Source organism: Grampus griseus, assembly GCF_964374135.1.
Source record: "Grampus griseus genome assembly, chromosome: 20".
Classification (NCBI taxonomy): Eukaryota; Metazoa; Chordata; class Mammalia; order Artiodactyla; family Delphinidae; genus Grampus; species Grampus griseus.
This window is the reverse complement of record NC_139014.1, coordinates 5,538,920-5,551,180: the sequence shown is the minus strand read 5'-3', so window position 1 is coordinate 5,551,180 and position 12,261 is coordinate 5,538,920. Positions and strand designations below refer to the sequence as shown.

The following is a 12,261-nucleotide window of genomic DNA, read 5'->3' as shown; positions in this document are numbered from 1 at the left end:
CGCCCCGTGCCTGGAGAGTCCTGTGGGGGGTGGAAGGACCTTCTTCTCACTCCTTTCCTGCCCTGTTTTCCTTTTCCAGAACTCCCAGGAGCCCCCACCAACCTGGGCATTTCCAACATCGGCCCCCGCTCCGTGACCTTGCAGTTCAGGCCAGGTTATGATGGGAAGACCTCCATCTCCCGCTGGCTGGTGGAGGCCCAGGTAAAACTGCCGGAGGAGAGCCCTACAGCCTGGGCAGCCTGCTCCCCGGCCTTGGCCGCACGCCTGCTCTTGAGAGCAAATCACATGTGTGTTTCAATCTGTGTGAGTTTCACATGCAACTATCAGAAGGTCAGATACACCAAAAATGCCCACAGTTCCACCTCCACCTCACCTGCATACACACACACACACACACACACACACACACACACACACACACACCCCTCCTCTGGTCAGGGTGGTGACTGGCTAGCCTAGAGAAATAACCAGCTGCTTCCTGCAGCCCTTTACACCCATGGGTCTCACCTTTGCCTGCACCAGGGGAGTGTTCAGAAGTTCCAGCACCTGGGTCCCACCCCCAGAAATTCTGATTTTGATTTAGCTGGGGTTTTAAGAAGCGTGCCAGGGTGTTGGGGAGAATCACCTGGGAACTTACTGCTGATAGATATGCAGGCGCCTGGGCACCACCCCCGGGGATTCTGATTGGCTGGGTCAAGGGCAGCGCCCAGGAGTGGGTTTATATAAGCAGCCCGTGAGATTCTGATGCAGGAGGGCTCGGGGTCCCACTTGAAGTCTTGTTTAAGGGCCTGGAAAGATGGGGGCCCCCTGTGGTGCCCTCCGGGTGAGCCCTGGGCTGTGTGTCAAGACCTTCCCTGGGCCGGGCTATACCTCCCGGGAGCTGGGGCTCAGAGCACCCCCATCTCAGCCCGGCAGGCTGGCCAGGTCTAAGGGTGTCTCCATTTTCAGGTGGGCGTGGTCGGGGAGGGAGAGGAGTGGCTGCTGATTCACCAGCTCCCCAACGAGCCCGACGCCCGGTCCATGGAGGTGCCCGACCTGAACCCCTTCACCTACTACAGGTAATGGGTTAGGAAGGGGCGGGGGCTGCCCGGCCTGGGACGGGCTTTGGCCCTGGGGTCCTGCCCTCACCATTTTGCTCACCCGTCTCCGCCCATCTCAGCTTCCGCATGCGCCAGGTGAATATCGTGGGCACTAGCCCACCCAGCCAGCCTTCCAGAAAGATCCAGACCCTCCAGGCGCCCCCTGACATGGCCCCGGCCAACGTGACGCTGCGCACGGCGAGTGAGACCAGCCTGTGGCTCCGCTGGGTGGTGAGGCTCCCGCGAGGGCGGCGGGGGTGGGACGTCTCCTCGGGCCTCAGCACCCTGCAGAGGTGCCTCAAAGCAGGCGTCCACCGGATTCCCTCCAGGCCCCTCCTCTGTTCTGAGCATCAGTCTTAGTCCAATGAACAAACGCCCCACGTGAAAAGAAGCTCAAAAATACTGTGTATTGAGCATTGCCACACGCCAAGCACTTTACATTATTTTTTCTTCCATTTAATCCTCCCAGTAATCCTGCAAAGGACATGGTACTCTCCCAATTTACAGCTACGAAAACTGAGGCTCCGAGAGGTTAGGAATTCACCCACAGTCACACAGCTCCCGGGGTGGTTCTGGGCTTCGGATGTAAGTTGTCTCACCCACCAAGTCAGAGAGGGAGGGGTTGCTTCTCAGGTTGAGAGGGGGGTCGGGGAGGCATTAGGCTCTGTCCCCACAGATCAGGGTTCCACATCGAGGGTCATTACCCCGGTGACCCTGCACGAGTGAGTAATACGTGCAGAGGGCTTCTCCTCCTGCCAAGCTGGGTTCTGAGTGCTGTCAGAGTTGGACCTTGAACCCTCTCCACGAGCCTGTGACAGTGATCCTGGCCCCCACCTTACAGATGAGGAAACTGAGGCAGAGAGAGGTGGAATAACTGGCCCAAGACCCCCCACACCTCCTAGTTAACAGCAGGGCTCGGGATCCCAACCCGGGGAGTCTGGCCCCCAGAATCCGCCGCCCTAACCCCTGAGCCAGCCCATCTTCTGGGGAACAGGAGAGAGCATTTCTCCCCCAGGACATCGCCTGGAACCGCGTTTCCCGGCACGGTCGCCACAAAGCAGAAACCCAAGAGGAATTCCTAGACAAGCAGACGTGGGGCCAGCACCGAACAGCCCGGCTCCTTAGAGAATCCAGGAATGATAGCTTCAGGGGGAACTGCCTGCCTCCACTTCACCAGGCCCCTCCGGCCATGCAACTCTTTTTTGCTTCCACTAAAGATGTCTTACTAGTTGCCCCAAACTCAACTTGCAAAACCCCGAGCTGTGGGCTGAGATTTACCAGAAAGTCATTGCTGCCTTTCGCTTGCCCGGACACGCCTGATGGAGGCGCTAATGGCCATCAGCCCAGACGAGCGCTAGTTATGAATGACGACGGCCCTCCCAGGCGGCTGGGACCAGCAGCAGGCAGAGCTGTCAGGCCCAGTTCGCCCCTCGCCGACCCCCCGCTTCTCACCTCAGTTCTGCTCCCCTCCAGGCTGCTCCCCACGTCCCTTCTGCATCTCACTTTAAGGTTTCCAAATACTAAAAGGCTAAAAAGTCTGGTACGTAGGGTGGGAGCTGGAGGGGGAATAAAAGGCAGGGGTTGCACTGTGCGGGGCCCCGGGCCCCTCCGGCCCCACCTAATGGCGCATGGCCCGCTGCCTTTCCTTAGCAGGTAGGAGAGCATGTGCTCAAGGCCCATCTCAAGCTCTCAGGCCCATTGATTGCTGTCTTAATGGCCTCTAGTCTGCTTCACTGAGTGTCTGTAGGAGCGGGGGCTGGCAGGAGGGACGGGGGATGTAGGCGGTGAGGCAGAGGCCGAGCAGCCAGAGAAAGTAGGTCAGGACGTGCAGGGCCTGCGGATCACGGGCTCGTCGGAGCCTCTGGGGAAGCAGAATGCGGGCAGGTGAGGGCTGAGGATGCCCCAGCTCCAGCCCTGTCACCTTCAGAGGAGAATCTGAAGGCTGGGCCCTCAGCTCGCGCCTGCTTCAGATCCCAGGCTGCCCCCAGTGTACAAAGACCTCCACCGCTTATCAGCACTGCCCAGGTTCATCCGCATGACCTTGAGCCGGTGACCACAGCCCCACCAGCCTAATCATAGGCTCAGGAGATGAAGCTGTCTTTTTTCTCTTCACTGAGACTCAAACAAAAAGGAGGAGGCTGAAACTGCAGCGGGAGAGGCGGAGGTGTGCTGGATGGAAGGACCTCCTGACAGTGACTGGAGCTCCGCCCATGCCTGAGATGCTGCCTTCACGTGCTTGCTTCTCCAAGGGCAGACACAACCTGAGACCAGGCGTGCCGTAGGCAGTTACATACGTATATGTTGGCAGGCTGAGTGAGGGAGTTAAGTGGCAGAGACAGCCCCTGCCACAGGTGCTGAGTGTGGGACAGACAGCCTTTATGCCTCTCTTCACCAGGGCCAACTCCCCTGGCAGGGTCATAAATTTGTCACCTGCACAATGAAGAGTGGATGCCGCCTCTCCTCTGAGCCCAGGGTAGAGAGACAGGGAGATGGTGGGACTGTCAGAAGCACAGTTACACAACTAAGCCACACCCAGGGGTGAGAGCGCCTCACGTGGGTGCTGACGGGCTGGACAGTGGGCTGGGTAATCCCGAAGGCTGCCTGGAAGAGGCAGCTCGAGCCAGGCAGTTCTTCCATATGCTAGGTGGGCCTGGCCTCACAGCTGCTTTTCCCACCCCTGCCCTCCCGCAGCCTCTCCCAGAGATGGAATACAACGGGAGCCCCGAGTCGGTGGGCTACAAGATCAAGTACAGCCGGGCGGACGGCCACGGCAAGACGCTGAGCCACGTGGTCCAAGACCGCGTGGAACGGGAGTACACCATCGAAGACCTGGAGGAGTGGACGGAGTACCGCGTCCAGGTGCAGGCCTTCAACGCCATCGGGAGCGGGCCCTGGAGCCAGGCGGTGTTGGGCAGGACCCGGGAGTCAGGTACTGCGCCCTCATGCCAGCTACCCCACCCGCTTCACCGCCCTGGGGCCTGGGGATACCCCCCCACCTTTGTCTCTCTGCCCTCAGGGCCTGCTAAGGGCTCAAAGGCTGGAGCTGTTGTGGAAAATGTCCTGGGCTCCTTTTCCTACTTGTGCTCAGCGTCCCGCAGAGCACCCTGTGTGTGCGTGGCCGCGCCTTCCAGAACCTGATTTTCCCAGCACTGCTTCCAGAGGTTCCCAGGAGGGGCTTCCCGCCTCTGTGTCCCCACTTTTAACCCTGACACCCAGCAGTGCCTGTGAGACCCCAAGATGGAGGTGGGGGGGTGAGGAGAGGGTACGGGTTGGGTGAGCTCTCAGAACATTCCAGAAGCAGCAGCGGCTCATAGGGGCCTGGCAAGGGGACACCCACAGAATATGTGCTCCCGGCCTACAGGCAGCCCTCATCCAGCCGCGTGTGGCGTGTAGCTCTGTGGCTTTTTCCTAACGCCCTTTAAATGATGGATGCTTTCCCACCCTAGCCCCTCCCCCACCCCTCGCTGCTACGCCGGCAGGAAATGCAGCCTCATCCTAACGTTAGTCTGAGGGGGGATAACGGGGAGGCTGATCTGAAGCCAGAAGCAGCATCTGCAACACTCCGGAGCCAAAGGCATCATCGTCGCAGAATAATTTGCTATTTGGGGACCGTGCCCCGTTTCCTTCCTCAGACCCCACTCCACCCCCTCCACTGTTGGGTCCGCTCTGGGTCGTGAGCTGCTTCTCTCCGCTCCTTTCTCCCCCAGTGCCGTCCTCGGGCCCCACCAACGTGTCTGTGCTGGCCACCACCTCCAGCAGCATGCTGGTTCGCTGGAGCGAAGTCCCAGAGGCCGACCGCAACGGGCTGGTGCTGGGCTACAAGGTGAATCCCAGATCCGAGCACGGGAGGGGGCTGGAGCCCCTGCACCCACTTCCCTGTCCCGGCGCCCTGTCCTCGTGACCCCCTGGGGCCCAGGACCCTGCCTTCTACAGTGGACACGGGGGATCTGCCAGCGGCATCCGTTGGTCACCATGACAACCAAGGAGTCCTCCCTTGGGGGTGGGGAAGCTTCCCATGAAGGCCTGAGGTCCTTGGGGCAGCTCTACCTCCCCCAGGAGGCCACACTGGGTGCCCCAAGCCTCACTCTCAGCCCTGATGGGCCCAGCTTCAATTTCCATTATCTTCTAGAATTCCTCCCAAAGCTGCACCTGCCACCCCAGCCTGGAAGTCAGGAGACGCAGCTTAACATCCCAGCTCTGCCACTACTGGCTGTGTGACCTTGGGCAAGTCACGCCCCCTCTCTGGGCCTGTTTTCTCAGCTGGATGCTCTCTAAGGAACCTTCCAGCTCCATGGCTGACTGCATCTTTGTGTCCCCCTCCCTCCCCGAGCACTAGGCTTGTGTAACCTGGGAACCAAGCCCCTCCAGGGAGCCCCAGGTCCACCCACTCATCCTTACCCACCTGGCTCCTGGGGAGGAGATAGGAGAGGTTCTGGTGGGACCAGACCCAGGCCGGAGGCCCTCACCCCTGCGCTGGGCTCCAACAGGTGCTGTATAAGGAGAAGGACTCAGACTCCCAGCCCCGGTTCTGGGTGGTGGAAGGGAACTCGTCACGCAGCGCCCAGCTCACAGGCCTGGGCAAATACGTGCTGTACGAGGTGCAGGTGCTAGCCTTCACGCGCATCGGGGACGGCAGCCCCAGCCATCCTGCCATCCTGGAGCGGACGCTGGATGACGGTACGTTTCCGTCCCTGGGAGCCTGGGGAAGGCTGAGAGCTGCGTTTTGTCCACCCCTACCCTGCCCAGCCCTGCCCCGCCCCTCTGAGGTCTCTCTCTGCCCCAAAGGGAACCGTGGCCTCAGGCTTCTGCTGGGGGAAGCAGGTCACTGAGGGCCACCAACCCCACTGCAAGGGATGCTAATTACAAACTGCGCATCCCTAAGGAAGAAATGACAATGCAAGGGCAGACTGGCATCTGATCCAGTCTCTCTGGGACAGGTGAACAGAAAAGAGGATTTGTACCCGCTTTGATTTCTTGTTCACCTGGGGCAGGCTCTCTCCGAGCCCAGGTCTGTGCAAGCGAAAGGCTTGATTTTTTCCTTTACACAAGCCTACGGGTCCTGTTAGCAAACGAGTGACGCCTGCCGGGCTCCAGGCATTCATCTCTGCAGCAAAACTCCCCATCGGAGGCTGAGCTGACAGGTCCTTTGCCCCCCTTGCTCCTCCCCACACACATCCTCACATACTGCTCACCAAAAACACTTGTGGGGTCGGGACGAGAGTGCAAAGCAAAGCCCAAACGCCATATGTCTCTGTTCTAAAGAGATAAATGAAGCTGATGATCTGTTAAATTAAATGTGTTCTACGCTCCTGCCGTGACAGATATACCCTCCTAATGGCCTGGAAGGCCCAGTTCAAGTTTAGAAATCTCAGATTTCTTGGCATTCCGAATTAGATCGAGGCAGCCTGGGAAGAGCTGCCCCCCCATCCGTCCCCCGACTCTGCCACCCTGTTGTCTCCCCTCCGCCCCCATCTCCTCTGGCCCATATCATTCCGTTTCCATCCATTTGCCCAAAACACCTGCCCCTTGGCCATCCCTCCGTCCAGAGGGACAAGTCTACACCCTCAGGGGGGTGGTTCCGGGCCCCTGTAGAAGGGAAGCATGCCTGGGGCTGCTTGGGCAGGGAGCTCCAGGCCCGCGGGTCCCGGAGTGAGGTCCAGAGAGAGGAGCGGTGGAGCTCCAGGCCCGCGGGTCCCGGAGTGAGGTCCAGAGAGAGGAGCGGTGGAGCTCCAGGCCCGCGGGTTCCAGAGTGAGGTCCAGAAAGAGGAGCGGTGGAGCTCCAGACCCACGGGTCCCGGAGTGAGGTCCAGAGAGAGGAGTGGTGGAGCTCCAGGTCCACGGGTTCCAGAGTGAGGTCCAGAGAGAGGAGCGGTGGAGCTCCAGGCCCGCGGGTTCCGGAGTGAGGTCCAGAAAGAGGAGCGGTGGAGCTCCAGGCCCGCGGGTCCCGGAGTGAGGTCCAGAAAGAGGAGCGGTGGAGCTCCAGGTCCACGGGTTCCAGAGTGAGGTCCAGAGAGAGGAGCGGTGGAGCTCCAGGCCCGCGGGTCCCGGAGTGAGGTCCAGAGAGAGGAGCGGTGGAGCTCCAGGCCCGCGGGTCCCGGAGTGAGGTCCAGAGAGAGGAGCGGTGGAGCTCCAGGTCCACGGGTTCCAGAGTGAGGTCCAGAGAGAAGAGCGGTGGAGCTCCAGGCCCGCGGGTTCCAGAGTGAGGTCCAGAGAGAAGAGCGGTGGAGCTCCAGGCCTGCGGGTTCCAGAGTGAGGTCCAGAGAGAGGAGCGGTGGAGCTCCAGGTCCACGGGTTCCAGAGTGAGGTCCAGAGAGAAGAGCGGTGGAGCTCCAGGCCCGCGGGTTCCAGAGTGAGGTCCAGAGAGAGGAGCGGTGGAGCTCCAGGCCCGCGGGTTCCAGAGTGAGGTCCAGAAAGAGGAGCGGTGGAGCTCCGGATGCACGGGTCCCAGAGTGAGGTCCAGAAAGAGGAGTGGTGTGTGCTTGGGGTTGGTGCTTTCATTTGCCCCAAAGCTGGAGCCTCGGCCCCGTCTAGTTCCTTCCAAGTAACGCATAAACCTCACTGATCGCATCTCCACGTCCTGTGTGAGGACACGGTGCCAAGCACAGACACACACTCCTCAGAAGTTCAGCGAGCAGAGTGACCTCTTCCCCTGTCCCCCTCCGTGCTGCTCTGCCGGAACCGGGCTGGTCTAGGGGCTGAGCAGCAGCTGCAGTGTCCCCTGCTTCTCCTCTTACCCTCCAGTCCCGGGACCACCCATGGGCATCCTGTTCCCAGAGGTGAGGACCACCTCGGTGCGGCTGATCTGGCAGCCCCCCGCCGCCCCCAACGGCATCATTCTTGGTAAGCCTGTACCCTGCCTGGGCCCTGGCTGCAGGAAGAAGGAGGTATAAGGTGTAAAGGGGCAGATTCAGTCTTGGCAGGAGAGAGGCTAAGCCCAGGACAAGTGTCCACGTGTCCTCAAGAATGGTTGTGAGTCTAATTTCTCCTACTGGAAATCTCAGCCTGTAAGATTATCAGCGGGAGGGCAAGGTTGGGGCTCAGGTGTCTTAGGGACCATTGGTCAGCTCTGTGCCTCCACGTGACCCAGGTCCCCAGGGGACTGGCCATCTGGTGAACCTCGGCCGCTGTTCCTAAGTGTAGCCAGGTGAGGGCGCACGGGCTGGCTCAGCGCAGCCGCGCCCACAGGTGGGAAACGAGGCCTAAGGCACCCAGGAGGGATGCTACAGGTCGGAAGCATCATTTCGTAGTCACGGTTCCTACTAACACACACACACGCAGACACACACACACACACACGCACACACACACACACACACGCACACACACACACACGCGCGCACACACACACACACACACACGAGAAGACTCACAGGCTTGAAATGAACAGCTGTGTGAACTTGAGCAAGTCGGCTTCCCTCCATGGCCTCAGCCCCTCACCTGTAGAACGGGGGATCGGACCACCTGTACCGGTCCAGGGCTCAGTCCTGGCAACGTGCAGCGCCCGCCCCCTGTGAAAGCTGTGCCTCTGGAGACAGAGTCGATGGGGCTGGGGGGTTGGGGGTGGGGGGAAGGCATTTGGGCTTAGAAAGACCTGGGCTGGAATTCCAGCTTGGTCAATTCCTGGCAGGTGGCCTGGCCTCCCTGAGCCTCAGTTGCCTCGTCGGGGGCTGGGCTGGGGGTTGCAGACGCTGCATAGAGCACCTGCTCGTGCCCCCCGCAGCCCCACCTCCCAGCATGGCCCGTCTCCTTCCTTCCCCGCAGCCTACCAGATCACACACAGGCTCAACGCCACCACGGCCAACGCTGCCACGGTGGAGGTGCTCGTGCCCAGCGCCCGCCAGTTCACGGCCACCGGCCTCAAGCCAGAGTCCGTCTACCTGTTCCGCATCACGGCCCAGACCCGCAAGGGCTGGGGAGAGGCCGCCGAGGCCTTGGTGGTGACCACGGAGAAGAGAGGTGACTGCCCACCGGGACTGGGGAGGCCTGGGGGGCCTGGGGGGGGCACCCACAGCCGGCCCGGGAGCTCACACCATCTCCTCGTGCACGGCTGGGAGTGGGCTAGTTGTGAGTCTCTTGCCCTGGTCCAGAATGGAAAGTGGGCTCAAATCTCTGAGGCCAAGGTCAGCAAGGGCTCCAGCAGACTTCCAGAGCTGATCTGGGAGTTCCCCTCCCCAGGGTCCTGCCCTGCCCAGATTTTCTAAAGGGTGAGCCTCTGAGACCAGCTTCCTTCCTCTCTCCCCTCCTTCTCAAGAGGAGACCGTGTCCAGTTGGGTGGAGGATGGGACTGCAGCCTAGAGCCCTGGCTGCCGTCGCCCTGCCTCCCTGAGCCGGCTTCTCACGCAAAGTTGGGTTCCCCAGAAGCAGGCCTGAGCCCCAGATCCCTGTGAGCCTGATTTATTAGTGTTCCCAGGAAAAACCAGGAGGACAGTGCTTCTCAGCCAGGGTGCCCTTGCCTCCACCCCGGGATACTGGGCAGAGTCTGGGTGTCACAGGTGGAAAGGAAATGCCCCTGGCATCTGGAGGGTAGAGGCCGGGGTGCCGCTACACATCCTGCAACGCACAGGATAGGTCCCGCAACAAAGCCTCATCCACCCAAGAGCCAGAGTGCTGAGACCAAGAATCCCGCCATGGGGCGTGGGGACGTGAGCAGAGGCCAAGCCCTCGCAGGGGACAAAGCCGAGTCCCACCGAGGGAGATGTGGGCTCAGCCCCACCCCACTGGGGACAGCGGAGGTCCCATCTCAGCACCGTGCAGACCGGGGCAAAGGAACTGGGGCGTTCACACCACCTCACTGTCAGCCCTGTGCTGGGGCTGCCCTCAGGGGGTGTAAATTCCCAGGCACCTGGGCCTCGAGTAGCCCAGGGACAGTCGAGTAGCCCAGGGACAGTCGCTGGCCAGGAGCCACGGTGCTGACTGCTGGGACCTGCGTGCAGAAATGGGATGGGATGGGGGGCATCAGTGCTCCCGGGGGCCGAGAAAGTGCACCCCCACCTCCGCCGTGGCCTCACCTGCTCCTCCCCGATCCACCCCCTCCAGACCGCCCGCAGCCCCCCAGCAAGCCCGTGGTGCAGCAGGAGAACGTGAAGGCACGCAGCGTGCTCCTGTCCTGGGAGCCCGGGAGCGACGGGCTGTCCCCCGTGCGCTACTACACCATTCAGACCCGGGAGCTGCCCAGCGGCAGGTGGGCCCTGCACTCAGCCTCTGTGAGCCACAACGCCTCCGCCTTCGTTGTGGACAGGTGAGGCCCCCGTGTGTCCTCCAGCATCTCCGCTCCGCCCCTCCCGGCCCAGAGCCCGCCCACCCCCAGATCGCTTCCACAGCCCGCATCCCCCGGGACCTCTCCACATCCACGCTCACCCCCTCCAGCTCTGTCCTAACCTCCCTCCCCACCCTCTCTGGAGCCTTGTTAGGGCTGCCTCTTATTATCTATTTCTGGAGCCTAGAAGCCCCCTCCGTGAAAGGCTCGCCATCCTTCATTAGCTGGATTTCTCCAGCCAGGCGGAGCCTCCCTCTCCATCCTTAATAGGGGAGTGGAGCTTCGCTCCAAAGTTCTGCCTTCAATTTAATTCCTAGTGGGATGTGGGGTTTTTTGTTTTTTGTTTTTTTTTTGCGGTACGCGGGCCTCTCACTGTTGTGGCCTCTCCCGTTGCGGAGCACAGGCTCCGGACGCGCAGGCTCAGCGGCCATGGCTCACGGGCCCAGCCGCCCCGCAGCATGTGGGATCTTCCCGGACCGGGGCACGAACCCGCGTCCCCTGCATCGGCAGGCGGACTCTCAACCACTGCGCCACCAGGGAAGCCCGGGATGTATTTTTAACATTCCAGTTGATGAGACCGAGAGTTTTGAGCAAGACTTTTCTCCTCACTGCCCCTCCCACCCTCAATAAATCAGAAAGGAAGCTGTTTGCCTGCAGAGGAAATGAGGCTTATCGAGATGAAGTGCTGGTTAACTCCTGAGACCCTCAGCCCGTCCTGAATTCACTAAATGCAAGAGAGGGCTGGGGGAGGGTCAGCTCTGAGGGGAAGTTACTGGAGCTTTCCTACCTCCAGGCCCCTCTGAGATAGGGGATATGTGGACGTTTCCACTTGGGGACCTTTGGCATCTAGCTGCGGCCAAGGTGAGGCCACACCCTGAGCTGGCCTGGTCTAGGGCACCCCAGGGCCTGGCCCGAGCTTGTTGCCTGTCTGTGTGATGGACCCACAGCTGCTGGGGCTGCCCTGGGGAGATGGGAAGCAGGGACGGCGGGGCAGGGCCGTTAGGGGGCACCTCTGTTCATCAAACCCGATTCCCCTACACAGGCTCAAGCCCTTCACGTCCTACAAGTTCCGAGTCAAGGCCACCAATGACATCGGGGACAGTGAGTTCAGCAAGGAGTCGGAACCACTGACCACCCTGCAGGCCGGTCAGTGCCCTCCACTGGGGTCTCTTTCTCTTGGTCCCCTGGGCACTTGCTGGGCACTGGGCATTCTCTTCTGGGGGAGGAGCCTCCAAAGATGGGTGGGGCACTGGGCCTGCTGGGCCCTTGGTCTGGCTCCCCAGGCAGCGTCCCAAGGAGGTTTGGGCCAGAGGGGCCTTTGCCATGGGCTCAGGACCCACAGCCAGCCTGGCATCCTCGTGTGTTTCTTCTCTGTCCTCGACGCTCATGGCCGACCCCAGGAAACCTCAGTGGGAGTGGGGAGGCCTGTGGCACTGGGTGCAGAGAGGAGGGGATCGGGGCCCTTGGGTTTGGGCTGGGGTCAAGGTCCCGGCCCCTCTCCCACTTTACATTGGCTCTTTGTTGTACAGAACTTGGGGCGGTGGGCATGAGGAGGGGCTTAAGTGGGACCAGTGTCTGCAGAATCTGGTCCCATGGCTCCCAGGGGGCCTAAGTCCCACCCCACCCCCCAGAGCTCACCTGTCCGCCTCTCCCCCCAGCCCCTGATGAAGCACCCACAATTGTCTCGGTGACACCGCACACCACCACCTCCGTGCTGATCCGATGGCAGGTACGGACGGGCAGGCAGGGAGGGGCCCGTGTCCCACGAGGACTCAGACACACCCTGTGCTGGGACCAGAAAGACAATAGCCCCCGCAGGGCTGGAACACGGCACCCACATGCGTAGACACGCACACGCACGCACACACACGTGTGTACACATACACACCCTTCATTCCACCTCCAGATAATACGGTCCTACCCTAT

General features: G+C 61.2%; 1 protein-coding gene across 1 annotated transcript in view; it reads left to right on the top strand.

Annotated features, from left to right (window-relative positions):
• SDK2 (sidekick cell adhesion molecule 2) overlaps positions 1 to 12,261 on the top strand; it is a gene marked incomplete at both ends in the record, with an annotated part of 262,118 nt that overhangs the window by 212,975 nt on the left and 36,882 nt on the right. The window contains 11 exons of the mRNA XM_082679157.1: positions 80 to 201; positions 949 to 1,058; positions 1,160 to 1,310; positions 3,771 to 4,008; positions 4,787 to 4,902; positions 5,567 to 5,756; positions 7,821 to 7,919; positions 8,841 to 9,035; positions 10,116 to 10,317; positions 11,378 to 11,481; positions 11,994 to 12,064. Of these exons, the coding sequence (XP_082535283.1) occupies positions 80 to 201; positions 949 to 1,058; positions 1,160 to 1,310; positions 3,771 to 4,008; positions 4,787 to 4,902; positions 5,567 to 5,756; positions 7,821 to 7,919; positions 8,841 to 9,035; positions 10,116 to 10,317; positions 11,378 to 11,481; positions 11,994 to 12,064 (1,598 nt within the window). The remainder of the gene's footprint in view (positions 1 to 79; positions 202 to 948; positions 1,059 to 1,159; positions 1,311 to 3,770; positions 4,009 to 4,786; positions 4,903 to 5,566; positions 5,757 to 7,820; positions 7,920 to 8,840; positions 9,036 to 10,115; positions 10,318 to 11,377; positions 11,482 to 11,993; positions 12,065 to 12,261) is intronic.